General features: G+C 46.0%; 1 protein-coding gene across 1 annotated transcript in view; it reads left to right on the forward strand.

The window, feature by feature from the left end:
- LOC106589294 (unconventional myosin-Id) overlaps positions 1–13,055 on the forward strand; it is a 128,796-nt gene that overhangs the window by 45,501 nt on the left and 70,240 nt on the right. Inside the window, exons 8-11 of the mRNA XM_014179077.3 lie at positions 96–299; positions 641–786; positions 1,094–1,208; positions 1,382–1,552. Of these exons, the coding sequence (XP_014034552.1) occupies positions 96–299; positions 641–786; positions 1,094–1,208; positions 1,382–1,552 (636 nt within the window). The remainder of the gene's footprint in view (positions 1–95; positions 300–640; positions 787–1,093; positions 1,209–1,381; positions 1,553–13,055) is intronic.

Below are 13,055 nucleotides of genomic sequence, written 5' to 3' on the forward strand. Positions count from 1 at the left end.
TACACCACTACCCTTAGATCCAATGCTATCACTCCACCTAGTCTCTTTAGTTTACAGGTAACTTCCTGTATTTATCTCCATGTGACCTCTCCCAGGGGAACCTGACATTTGGTGTGGACGGCGACACAACGCTGATTGAGAACTCCAAGGTGGTGGCGGTGATCGGGGTCCTGCTGGCCACTAAGGAGGAGAATGTGGAAAAGGCCCTGCTCTACCGCACCGTTGCCACCGGCCGTGACGTCATCGACAAGCAGCACACGACCCAGGAGGCCAGTTACGGCCGGGATGCCTTGGCCAAGGTAGCTACTGCTAGTATGCTACGTTAACCGATTCACAGTTAACTGTCAAAATGCTGACTCTTAGCTAAGCTAGCTAATGCTAGCATGCTACGTTGGCCGCTTCACAGCAGCGAACGCTAACTCTCAATGAAAGTGCTAACCCTCAAAAAGGGTTTGTGAAATGGGCCCCAATGTTAGACGTGGTAGGCGTAACCAAGTTTTAAAGTACCCAAGGTATTACTATGAAGGCTTCTGGGTAAAATAGCAGCTAGTGTAGGTAGCTGACCTATAGCACCCTGCTGTCTCTCATATGATCTTTATCTACTGTTGTCTGCCTTGGTGTTGGGGCGTGTGACCCACAGGCTATGTACGAAAGAATGTTCTGTTGGATCGTGGGAAGGATCAATGATGTCATCGAAGTGAAGAACTATGACGCCAAAGTCCACGGGAAGAACACGGTCATCGGAGTGCTGGACATCTACGGCTTTGAGATCTTTCAGAACAACAGGTTAGGAGACGTGTCCGCTAGAAATATTTCAATATTGAATGTATTTCAGCGTAGAATGCCTACTTGAGTAAGTCTCTACATCAATATGAAATATACTGATTTTATACACAATCTCTCTGTCATGACACTTGTATGTAACACAAGTATAAAACCAGGGTCACAGCCATTCACTCACCCCCCGCGTCGTCGCGTCTGTCTGTCTGTCTGTCTGTCTGTCTGTCTGTCTGTCTGTCTGTCTGTCTGTCTGTCTGTCTGTCTGTCTGTCTGTCTGTCTGTCTGTCTGTCTGTCTGTCTGTCTGTCTGTCAGCTTTGAGCAGTTCTGTATCAACTATTGCAATGAGAAGCTGCAGCAGCTCTTCATTCAGCTTGTGCTGAGGCAGGAACAGGAAGAGTACCAGCGCGAGGGAATCCCCTGGAAACACGTAAGGCCACATCTTGGTTCCACTCCACTCATGTCTTGCATTGCCTCCAACAGCATGGTCAATTTGTGTCAAGTCATTCTCCTTCACTTGATTATGACTATTAGGAACGTCTTACTCCCTGTGCTGGTTGTAATGATATACTGATCCCCTGTTTTCTCTCTGCCTGGGCATAGATTGACTACTTCAACAACCAGATCATTGTGGACCTGGTGGAGCTGCAACACAAGGGCATCTTCTCTGTGCTGGACGAGGCCTGTATGAATGTGGGCAAAGTCACCGATGAGGTCTTCTTACAGGGACTCAACAGCAAGCTGGCCAAGCACGCCCACTACACTAGCCGCAAGGTACGTTGGAAAACAATTGGAAATTATTTTCAATTCATTAATTGAATTTTCAATTCATTGACTGAATTGAAAGTGGAATTTACCTTAACAATGTGGACACCTGGATACTTTCAAGGCTTGTTCCCAGCGATTACCTAAGTAATTCTATTAGCCCAACAACCTAGCCCAGTGGTTTTAAAACATAAGACAAGACTGAGGACTGTATACTTTGGCTAGTTTAAATGATCAGCTCCATCAAATGCTGTTTAAAGGTCCAATGCAGCCATTTTTATCTCAATATGAAATAATTTCTGTGTAACATTAAGTGCAATACTATGATTGTTTTCAATTAAAATGGTCAAAAAGAAACATAAATAGCTTCTTAGCAAAGAGTAATTTGTCAGGCAAAAATGTTGCTATGATTGTCTGGGAGTGGTCTGAGCGGAGAGAGGGAAAACTGAATATTGGCAGAGATGTTTGAAACTCTTTCTTATTGGTCTATTAACTAATTTACTGCATGGTGATGTCACCAGGTTGGCCAAAACTCAATCCCACCAAAACAGGCAACAATTCAGTCTTTCTTTACACTAAAATGGCATTATCATAATTTTCACAATTTCACAGTATTATTCCAACCTCATAGTGTGGAAATATATACTGCTCAAAAAAATAAAGGGAACACTTAAACAACACAATGTAACTCCAAGTCAATCACACTTCTGTGAAATCAAACTGTCCACTTAGGAAGCAACACTGATTGACAATACATTTCACATGCTGTTGTGCAAATGGAATAGACAACAGGTGGAAATTATAGGCAATAGGCAAGACACCCCCAATAAAGGAGTGGTTCTGCAGGTGGAGACCACAGACCACTTCTCAGTTCCTATGCTTCCTGGCTGATGTTTTGGTCACTTTTGAATGCTGGCGGTGCTTTCACTCTAGTGATAGCATGAGACGGAGTCTACAACCCACACAAGTGGCTCAGGTAGTGCAGCTCATCCAGGATGGCACATCAATGCGAGCTGTGGCAAGAAGGTTTGCTGTGTCTGTCAGCGTAGTGTCCAGAGCATGGAGGCGCTACCAGGAGACAGGCCAGTACATCAGGAGACGGGGAGGAGGCCGTAGGAGGGCAACAACCCAGCAGCAGGACCGCTACCTCCGCCTTTGTGCAAGGAGGAGCAGGAGGAGCACTGCCAGAGCCCTGCAAAATGACCTCCAGCAGGCCACAAATGTGCATGTGTCTGCTCAAACGGTCAGAAACAGACTCCATGAGGGTGGTATGAGGGCCCGACGTCCACAGGTGGGGGTTGTGCTTACAGCCCAACACCGTGCAGGACATTTGGCATTTGCCAGAGAAGACCAAGATTGGCAAATTCGCCACTGGCGCCCTGTGCTCTTCACAGATGAAAGCAGGTTCACACTGAGCACGTGACAGACGTGACAGAGTCTGGAGACGGCGTGGAGAACGTTCTGCTTCCTGCAACATCCTCCAGCATGACCGGTTTGGCGGTGGGTCAGTCATGGTGTGGGGTGGCATTTCTTTGGGGGGGCCGCACAGCCCTCCATGTGCTCGCCAGAGGTAGCCTGACTGCCATTAGGTACCGAGATGAGATCCTCAGACCCCTTGTGAGACCATATGCTGGTGCGGTTGGCTCTGGGTTCCTCCTAATGCAAGACAATGCTAGACCTCATGTGGCTGGAGTGTGTCAGCAGTTCCTGCAAGAGGAAGGCATTGATGCTATGGACTGGCCCGCCCGTTCCCCAGACCTGAATCCAATTGAGCACATCTGGGACATCATGTCTCGCTCCATCCACCAACGCCACGTTGCACCACAGACTGTCCAGGAGTTGGCGGATGCTTTAGTCCAGGTCTGGGAGGAGATCCCTCAGGAGACCATCCGTCACCTCATCAGGAGCATGCCCAGGCGTTGTAGGGAGGTCATACAGGCACGTGGAGGCCACACACACTACTGAGTCTCATTTTGATTTGGACATTACATCAAAGTTGGATCAGCCTGTAGCGTGGTTTTCCACTTTAATTTGGAGTGTGACTCCAAATCCAGACCTCCATGGGTTGATAAATTGGATTTTCATTGATTATTTTTGTGTGATTTTGTTGTCAGCACATTCAACTATGTAGAGAAAAAAGTATTTAATAAGATTATTTCTTTCATTCAGATCTAGGATGTGTTGTTTAAGTGTTCCCTTTATTTTTTTGAGCAGTGTACATAAAACATTACACTGGGCCTTTAAAGTCGAATTGGTATTAAAAACATTGAAGACCACCAGAATAAGCTGACATGTGGAATTGTTTTAAGAAGGTCATAACAAGGATAATTTAGATATTCCATTTTTTATTTTAAGACCCCTTGAATTATAAAACAATTTATATAAAAAATGATTTGATGAAGCTTTGAATTTGGCCCTACTGCTATTAGCCCATACAAACGCATTAAATAACAGATTCACTACATGGAACAACAGATAGTCCGGAAAAAAATCTGAAATGTGAAATGTCTGTCCTATAGCTGAGCAATATAAGAAAGATCAGGAACCATTTTTTATTTTTTTTTATTTTAAACATATATTTAACCCCTTATTTTTGACACTTAACTATCTCCATATATACTGTTCTTAAATTAAATTTAAAAAAAAACTGGTACTGGGGGACCAGACGAGTCTTGTGAGGCTTGTGGTCATCCTAGAGCAAAACAACCGACATGTTTGTAAGAGTCTCATCTTTCCACAGAGGGGTCATAGTAGTGTGTAGCCCAAACTGTTCGGATGCTACAGACAGAAGTTGGCAGATCAGCTGTACCGATGTCAGACGAGTCGCGTTCGGATGCTACAGACAATTTAGTGAGAAGACCGATTTTTCAGGGAGTCCCATGGTCTGACAAACATCGCTCTAGCTCTGTCACCTTTCACCGCAGACACAGAAGTGCAACATCAGCGGCTGCAGTGGATTGAGACGCATCCCCCCCCCCCAAAAATGATATATATAGATTTATATATCTATATATATCTATATCTGTAGCTTAAACTGATGGATTTTGATGGGGATTGTTTTTATTATGCCAATTAGATTTCCGCGGGGCAGCAGAAATCCACTCTAGGTTGTTTAACAGGTTAGATGACTGCATTTTACAGGGTAGCATTTCACTCAGTGGACCACAAGAGGGCAACAGGCCCTCGTTTCTCTATGTAACTCGACACTTTGCTCCCGGTGATGTCACTGGCAGCCAATGAGAGTCAATGGAGCTGGCGTCTTGCTGCGCTGGCATGGGTGTTAGAGGGTAGGAGGAGAGAATGGAAGAGACTGAGGATCATAGCAAGAGAAACAGATATTCAGGTAAAGAGGAGGGGAGGGAAATGGTGCACGGTAAAGATAGAGGCCGTGTCACTGACATCCAGGTTGTTTTCCCCCCAACACCTTAGAATCAGTGTTATGTGTCATCATCTTGGCTGTTGCTGACTTGTACCCTGTAAAGATTGTTCCTCAGGCAATGCTGCTAGCCAAGGTCTCATTCAGTCCAGTGGGTGATGGTATACAGTGTCTTCGGGAAAGTATTCAGACCCCTTGACTTTTTACACATTTTGTTAAGTAACAGCTTATTCTAAAATTGATTAAATAGTTTTTTTTCCCCCTAACCAATCTACACACAATAACCCATAATGACAAAGAAAAAAATCGTTTTTTAGAAAATTGTGCACATTTATTACAATAAAAATAAACGAAATATCAGATTTACATAAGAATTCAGACCCTTTACTTAGTACTTTGTTGAAGCACCTTTGGCAGTGATTACAGCATCAGGTCTTCTTGGGTATGACACTACTAGCTTGGCACACCTCTATTTTGGGCTCTGGCTGGGCTACTCAAGGATATTGAGACTTCTCCCATAGCCACTCCTGCGTTGTCTTGGCTGTGTGCTTAGGGTCGTTGTCCTGTTGGAAGGTGAACCTTCACCCCAGTCTGAGGTCCTGAGCACTCTGGGGCAGGTTTTCATCAAGGATATCTTTGTACTTTGCTCCGTTCATCTTCGCATGTGGAAAATGTTGGAAAAGTCAAGGGGACTGCACTGTTGACTGCATTCCCCCTCAGGTGAATAAAGCGATTACATATATACTTCATAGACCAAGTCATAGATTAGCTCGAGGACTGGCAGGCAAGTGGTTAACATACTATGTTTGCGTGTGTGTGTGCACTGGCCTCTGCAGAGATAACACACCTAGCGCTACACAGAGTCCCCATAGACTCCAGCGGAGAAGATTGACAGGCAGAGAACGAGAGAATAAAAAAAATGTAACCTTTATTTAACTAGAGAAGGGGAAGGAAAAGTAGATTTGAATGCTGGTGCCACATTAGTATGATGATGTGGATGTCTGTTCCCATAACGTACTTATGCTATCATCTACAATCTGGTTAGACACAGTAACTAAGCTCTGTAACAATACAGGAACTTCTACTTAAAGATGCTTGACTCCTGATATTGTTATCAGTAAAAAAAAAAAAATCCACTCAAATGTTACTTTTAAAAGTTGGATTTATTGCGGAAGCATGACGTTATTGCAGCAGCATAGCAGAGAATGCTCCGAGGCTCATCCCTGGTGCATTGGAGGGACACATTCTTTTGATTCACAGATTCTCCTCACCTCACGCCCCGTACTCTAGAAGCAGCTCTGATTGGAAAGTTTTGAAATGTTCATGGCTGCCAGGTTCAAAGTGACTCACAGACTCTGCGGGCCTGAAATACCTTCTTCTTTTTTTAACATTGCAGTTCTTGTCGGGAATCTTCCAAAGTGAATGTGGGAATTGGAAGTGTGAAAGGGAATGGGGGGGAGGTAAAGATGGGATGAGGAAGAGATTGAGCGAGACCGAGCGAGGGAGTGAAAAAGGCAAAATGAGGGATGTGTGAGAGAGAGCGGGGGAGTGAGGAAAAAGGGAGGAGAGTGCGAGAAGCAGCGCTGTCATATTCGATTAGCCTGTAATAGGAGTTGCACTGTCTGTCAGCACTAATGTCCTCACCCTCTTTATATAAAGGACAAGTCCTGGAGCTGCTAGACACCAAGGTTTCTCTGTGTTCTCCTGGCTGACTGTCGCCCTGTATAAACTCTCACAACACACATAGACACCGTTGGCAAAGACCTCACACTCCAGATCAGAGAGAGAGAGAGAGAGAGAGAGGGTGGAAACGAAGCAGCATCTTGATCAGTGGTGGCGTCTTCAGGCGCGTCTTGGCTTCAAAAACTCCTCCAGATCTAGTTGTTGTGTTATTGCTCTGAGTGTCTGATGAAAACATCCCTTTTTAAAAGGTTTTCCAGTCCTGTTAGGGCTGTTAGATATTAATCAAGGGGTTGTTTGAAGCGGTGGAGCTGGGTTGTTGTTGTCGTCAGACCTCTCACTTAGATAAAACTACTGGAGGTAATTGATACTGTACATAATGGGACTGTTGTGGAGGGGGGGGTTGTGTCTTGCCTCTTCATAGTGTGAGACAGGAGTGGTCACTGACAACTGTATAATATAACTTTTGAAGACGCGTTTAAACAGGACTGCAGTTGTTCTTGCTCGATTAAAGTTAAGGAAACACTTCCCTGCTTCTTCGAGAACTCCCTGTTGTCGATACCAATACACGGATCTCCCAATTTCCTCTCTGACTCATATGCCTTCTCTTCTGCACTTTATGAGGTTCTACCCCTGTAATACCAGGTCTGAAGGCTGGGAATGAATGGTTTTAAGGGCTACTTTTCTACCACCTTTGCATGGGTCCTGGTCCTCTGCCGCATGTAGGACTTGTTGTCGTCTGCTTTCCTTCTCCAGGTCGCATTGATCCTCCCAGATTTTTTTTTTTTTTTTTTTACTCCGTTAAGTCTTTGCTGACACAAGCCTTCCTGCTGGGAGCGGTCGTCATGGCAGCCTCTACCCACCCCTCCCTTGCTCTCTCTCCCTCTATCGCTCCCTCTTCTCCCTCTATCACTCTCTCTCCCTCTTCACCACCTCTCTCTTTCTCGCTCTCTCTCTCTCTCCGTACTATCACGCAGACACACACACACACACACACACACACACACACACACACACACACACACACACACACACACACACACACACACACACACACACACAATCTCTCTCCTCTCCCTCCGTCCCCCCTTTCTCTTTACTGTCTACCCTCTGATCCTACTATTTGCAGTCTCTGCACATGCCCTGTACAGTCGCAGCATAGGATGCTGTGTGTTTGTGTGCGTGTCTTTGTGTGTCTGTATGTGCCTGTATGCTTGCGAATGCATGCAGCGGCAGGCTGCCCCTAAGTGATTACCCTTTCATGCACCATGTGGTGGAGATGCTAATAGCGGGGTCCTGCTGTTCATTAGCTCTAATGTATTTACATTACAATACAACACAAGGACAGGGTGGGACAGGAAAGAGGTACGTCTAGAGTGGTCTCATGCATGTCTACGAGAGACCTTCAAACAAGCGCTTCCGGTTCCAACACATAGGCTTTTTACCTTCTGAATGCAGCATATTCTTGATGTCACGTTTTGAACTTCTCCTCAAAGTGGGTGCTTAGTCTCTGTTGATGTTTCTGTTTTTAGAGAATGCAGTAATGATAATATGAATGCGGTCTAGAGAGGTTGTGTAGGGAGAGGGTGAATACCATGGTGCAGTGGGCGTGCAACAGCACCATTCATCTCCCTGGGTCCTGATTGGCTCCTGCGGTGAGTGAATGACAGGTTTGGAGCAAGTCAGTTGGCCCGCGTGGCGCGTGTGCCCTGCAGGTGCCAGCTTAGTTAGCAGGCGGGACTGCGAGGCCCTGGTGGCGAACAGGATGGCGGGTGGAGGTGGCAGAGGAGAGGCGCTGGAGGGAGGGCACGGTTTGGGCAGGAGGACGAGGGACAGCAGGTGCTAGGGTGACTAGAGGGATTTCTGCTATAAAGCTGTACACATTTACACGAGGCTATTGGCCTCATGTGACAAGAGTTGCGCAGAGAATTGGAGTTGGACAGATATGAATGGCCAACATGATCACAGACATTTTAAATCGAAGAATGTTCAGTGCTTTTGTGGACAGGTGCGGTGTCTTCTTCAAAAGAATGAATGTGGAACTAAAAGACCCAAGAGCGCCGTGGCCGAAAGGCAAGGGAACTAATGCCAAAAATCTTCTCCATTCTCATTTCTCCCTCTCTCGCTCTGTCTCCCCTCGTAACTCTCTCGTTACCTCTTTTTCCCCCGTCACCTCATCCCAAATGTAGCTCTGTCCTTCTCTTTAATTTCCCTTTCTCTTTATTTTCTCCCTCTCTCTAAAGCCCCCCCCCCTTTCTCATCTGAAATAGGCATTAGACTGGATAAAGAGTGAGGCAGACACGGAGAGACATGTGGCAATAATGCTCCTTTGCACCCCATTATTTCTATTTCTACTTTGCACTTTCTTCCACTACAAATCTACCATTCCAGTGTTTTACTTGCTATATTGTAGTTACTTTGCCACCATGGCCTTTTTTGCCTTTACCTCCCTTATCTCACCTCATTTGCTCATATTGTAGATAGACTTATTTTTCTACTGTATTATTGACTGTATGTTTGTTTTACTCCATGTGTAACTCTGTGTTGTTGGTTGTGTCGAACTGCTTTGCTTTATCTTGGCCAGGTCGCAATTGTAAATGAGAACTTGTTCTCAACTTGCCTACCTGGTTAAATAAAGGTGAAATAAATAAAAATAGTATAGCTGGTAGTGTCTGTGGAGGGGGACGTATTGTCGTAGATGAGGACAAGATGGCTTCCAGTGGCCTCCGTCTGTCCAGCTGCCAGGATCGCTGTCTGTTTGGTCTGGCTGGCTGCACTGGCTTGTATAGAACACAGGGCCCTTCATGGATCAATTCCCTATCACAGTTCGACTGAAGTATTTCTGCTATGGCCGTTCCCATTCATTTCCAAGGCTTTGAATAGGAATTTGAATGCGTTCACACAGATTTACACAGTATAGAGATTTGTGTATTTTCCTCCACGGTTTTCGGCCTGTCAGGTGTTCTCGTTAGCAACATCCTCATTCCGGTCTTCAGGGACTTTCCCTTCTCTCTTCTTCGTGTGTGTGTGTGTGTGTGTGTGTGTGTGTGTGTGTGTGTGTGTGTGTGTGTGTGTGTGTGTGTGTGTGTGTGTGTGTGTGTGTGTGTGTGTGTGTGTGTGTGTGTGTGTGTGTGTGTGTGTGTGTGTGTGTGTGTGTGTGTGTGTGTGTGTGTGAGCTCTTCGCTCGATGACTCATCCGCTTCGGCACTCTCTTCTCTCTGTTCCTCCTAACATCTTGGCTGTCCCTCTTTTATATAACACTCTGGCTGTCCCAATGGCTTTGGCTGTCCCAGGAGGCTCTGTATCATTGTACCCCACCCCCACTATACATCCTGCAACCTCCTCGTCCTTCTAGCTCTAATCATATTACTAATAATTTCTGCCTTGTATTTGAATGAGACTGGATGCCTCTCTCTCTGATGTCAGTGAACTATTTGATGGATGTCAGTGCTGTAGTGGCGCTAATATCATGCTACTCGCTTGCCTTGTATGTTGCCATGCCACAGGTCTGCCTAGGGCGTCCTCTCTCTGTCACCAGACACACAAGTTGGTCTACCGTAGCACACCGATATACCACTGACGCAGTCACACACATTAACACAAAGGTGCACACACGTGGATGGATGGATATACAGACACAAACAAACAGGTACACACACATACAGTCGGGTAAACACGCATGCCCACAGACAGGGAAATGACAGGTGGCAGAGGACTGCGGCAGACCTCTCTAAAGTTCCCGGCATGTTCCTTTTCTCTCCTCTCTGCACTCCACCACTGGCCTACATACAGCTAGCCACATTAGTTCCTGCGTCACCACACACGGCTCATTCATATTTCACGTGCACAGATTGCCCCCTTCTCTCTCTGTCTCTCTCTTTCTCTCGCTCTGTCTCTCTAGCTCACACTCCAGTGGGAGAGAATAGCATGTATCCCACCTAACTGTGCTGGTGTTTTAGCAACCTTGTTTTCTGAACCAGTGGCTCTGCTGCTTCTCTCCCTCTCTAATGGGGATACAGTACAGGATGTTATATCTGGGGAAGCAGCTTCTCCGTCTCTCTAATAGGGGTACAGTAGGTTATATCTGGGGAAGCAGCTTCTCTCTCTCTAATGGAGGTACAGTAGGTTATATCTGGGGAAGCAGCTTCTCTGTCTCTCTAATAGGGGTACAGTAGGTTATATCTGGGGAAGCAGCTTCTCTCTCTCTAATGGAGGTACAGTAGGTTATATCTGGGGTAGCAGCTTCTCTGTCTCTAATGGAGGTACAGTAGGTTATATCTGGGGAAGCAGCTTCTCTCTCTCTAATGGGGATACAGTAGGTTATATCTGGGGAAGCAGCTTCTCTCTCTCTAATGGGGATACAGTAGGTTATATCTGGGGAAGCAGCTTCTCTCTCTCTAATGGGGATACAGTAGTTATATCTGGGGAAGCAGCTTCTCGCTCTCTAATGGAGGTACAGTAGGTTATATCTGGGGAAGCAGCTTCTCTCTCTCTAATGGGGATACAGTAGGTTATATCTGGGGAAGCAGCTTCTCGCTCTCTAATGGAGGTACAGTAGGTTATATCTGGGGAAGCAGCTTCTCTCTCTCTAATGGGGATACAGTAGGTTATATCTGGGGAAGCAGCTTCTCTCTCTCTAATGGGGATACAGTAGGTTATATCTGGGGAAGCAGCTTCTCGCTCTCTAATGGGGATACAGTAGGTTATATCTGGGGAAGCAGCTTCTCGCTCTCTAATGGAGGTACAGTAGGTTATATCTGGGGAAGCAGCTTCTCTCTCTCTAATGGGGATACAGTAGGTTATATCTGGGGAAGCAGCTTCTCTCTCTCTAATGGGGATACAGTAGGTTATACCTGGGGAAGCAGCTTCTCTCTCTCTCTAATGGAGGTACAGTAGGTTATATCTGGGGAAGCAGCTTCTCTCTCTCTAATGGGGATACAGTAGGTTATATCTGGGGAAGCAGCTTCTCGCTCTCTAATGGAGGTACAGTAGGTTATATCTGGGGAAGCAGCTTCTCTCTCTCTAATGGGGATACAGTAGGTTATATCTGGGGAAGCAGCTTCTCTCTCTCTAATGGGGATACAGTAGGTTATATCTGGGGAAGCACAGCTTCTCTCTCTCTAATGGAGGTACAGTAGGTTATATCTGGGGAAGCAGCTTCTCTCTCTCTAATGGGGATACAGTAGGTTATATCTGGGGAAGCAGCTTCTCTCTCTCTAATGGGGATACAGTAGGTTATATCTGGGGAAGCAGCTTCTCTCTCTCTAATGGGGATACAGTAGGTTATATCTGGGGAAGCAGCTTCTCTCTCTCTAATGGGGATACAGTAGGTTATATCTGGGGAAGCAGCTTCTCGTCTCTCTAATGGAGGTACAGTAGGTTATATCTGGGGAAGCAGCTTCTCGCTCTCTAATGGGGATACAGTAGGTTATATCTGGGGAAGCAGCTTCTCGCTCTCTAATGGAGGTACAGTAGGTTATATCTGGGGAAGCAGCTTCTCTCTCTCTAATGGGGATACAGTAGGTTATATCTGGGGAAGCAGCTTCTCTCTCTCTAATGGGGATACAGTAGGTTATATCTGGGGAAGCAGCTTCTCGCTCTCTAATGGGGATACAGTAGGTTATATCTGGGGAAGCAGCTTCTCGCTCTCTAATGGAGGTACAGTAGGTTATATCTGGGGAAGCAGCTTCTCTCTCTCTAATGGGGATACAGTAGGTTATATCTGGGGAAGCAGCTTCTCTCTCTCTAATGGGGATACAGTAGGTTATATCTGGGGAAGCAGCTTCTCTGTCTCTCTAATGGAGGTACAGTAGGTTATATCTGGGGAAGCAGCTTCTCTCTCTCTAATGGGGATACAGTAGGCTATATCTGGGGAAGCAGCTTCTCTGTCTCTCTAATGGAGGTACAGTAGGTTATATCTGGGGAAGCAGGTTCTCTCTCTCTAATGGGGATACAGTAGGTTATATCTGGGGAAGCAGCTTCTCTGTCTCTAATGGAGGTACAGTAGGTTATATCTGGGGAAGCAGCTTCTCGGTCTCTAATGGGGATACAGTAGGCTATATCTGGGGAAGCAGCTTCTCGCTCTCTAATGGGGATACAGTAGGTTATATCTGGGGAAGCAGCTTCTCTCTCTCTAATGGGGATACAGTAGGTTATATCTGGGGAAGCAGCTTCTCTCTCTCTAATGGGGATACAGTAGGTTATATCTGGGGAAGCAGCTTCTCTCTCTCTAATGGAGGTACAGTAGGTTATATCTGGGGAAGCAGCTTCTCTCTCTCTAATGGGGATACAGTAGGTTATATCTGGGGAAGCAGCTTCTCGCTCTCTAATGGGGATACAGTAGGTTATATCTGGGGAAGCAGCTTCTCTCTCTAATGGGGATACAGTAGGTTATATCTGGGGAAGCAGCTTCTCTCTCTCTAATGGGGATACAGTAGGTTATATCTGGGGAAGCAG

Source organism: Salmo salar, chromosome 28 (assembly GCF_965601325.2).
Source record: "Salmo salar chromosome 28, fSalSal1, whole genome shotgun sequence".
NCBI lineage: Eukaryota > Metazoa > Chordata > Actinopteri > Salmoniformes > Salmonidae > Salmo > Salmo salar.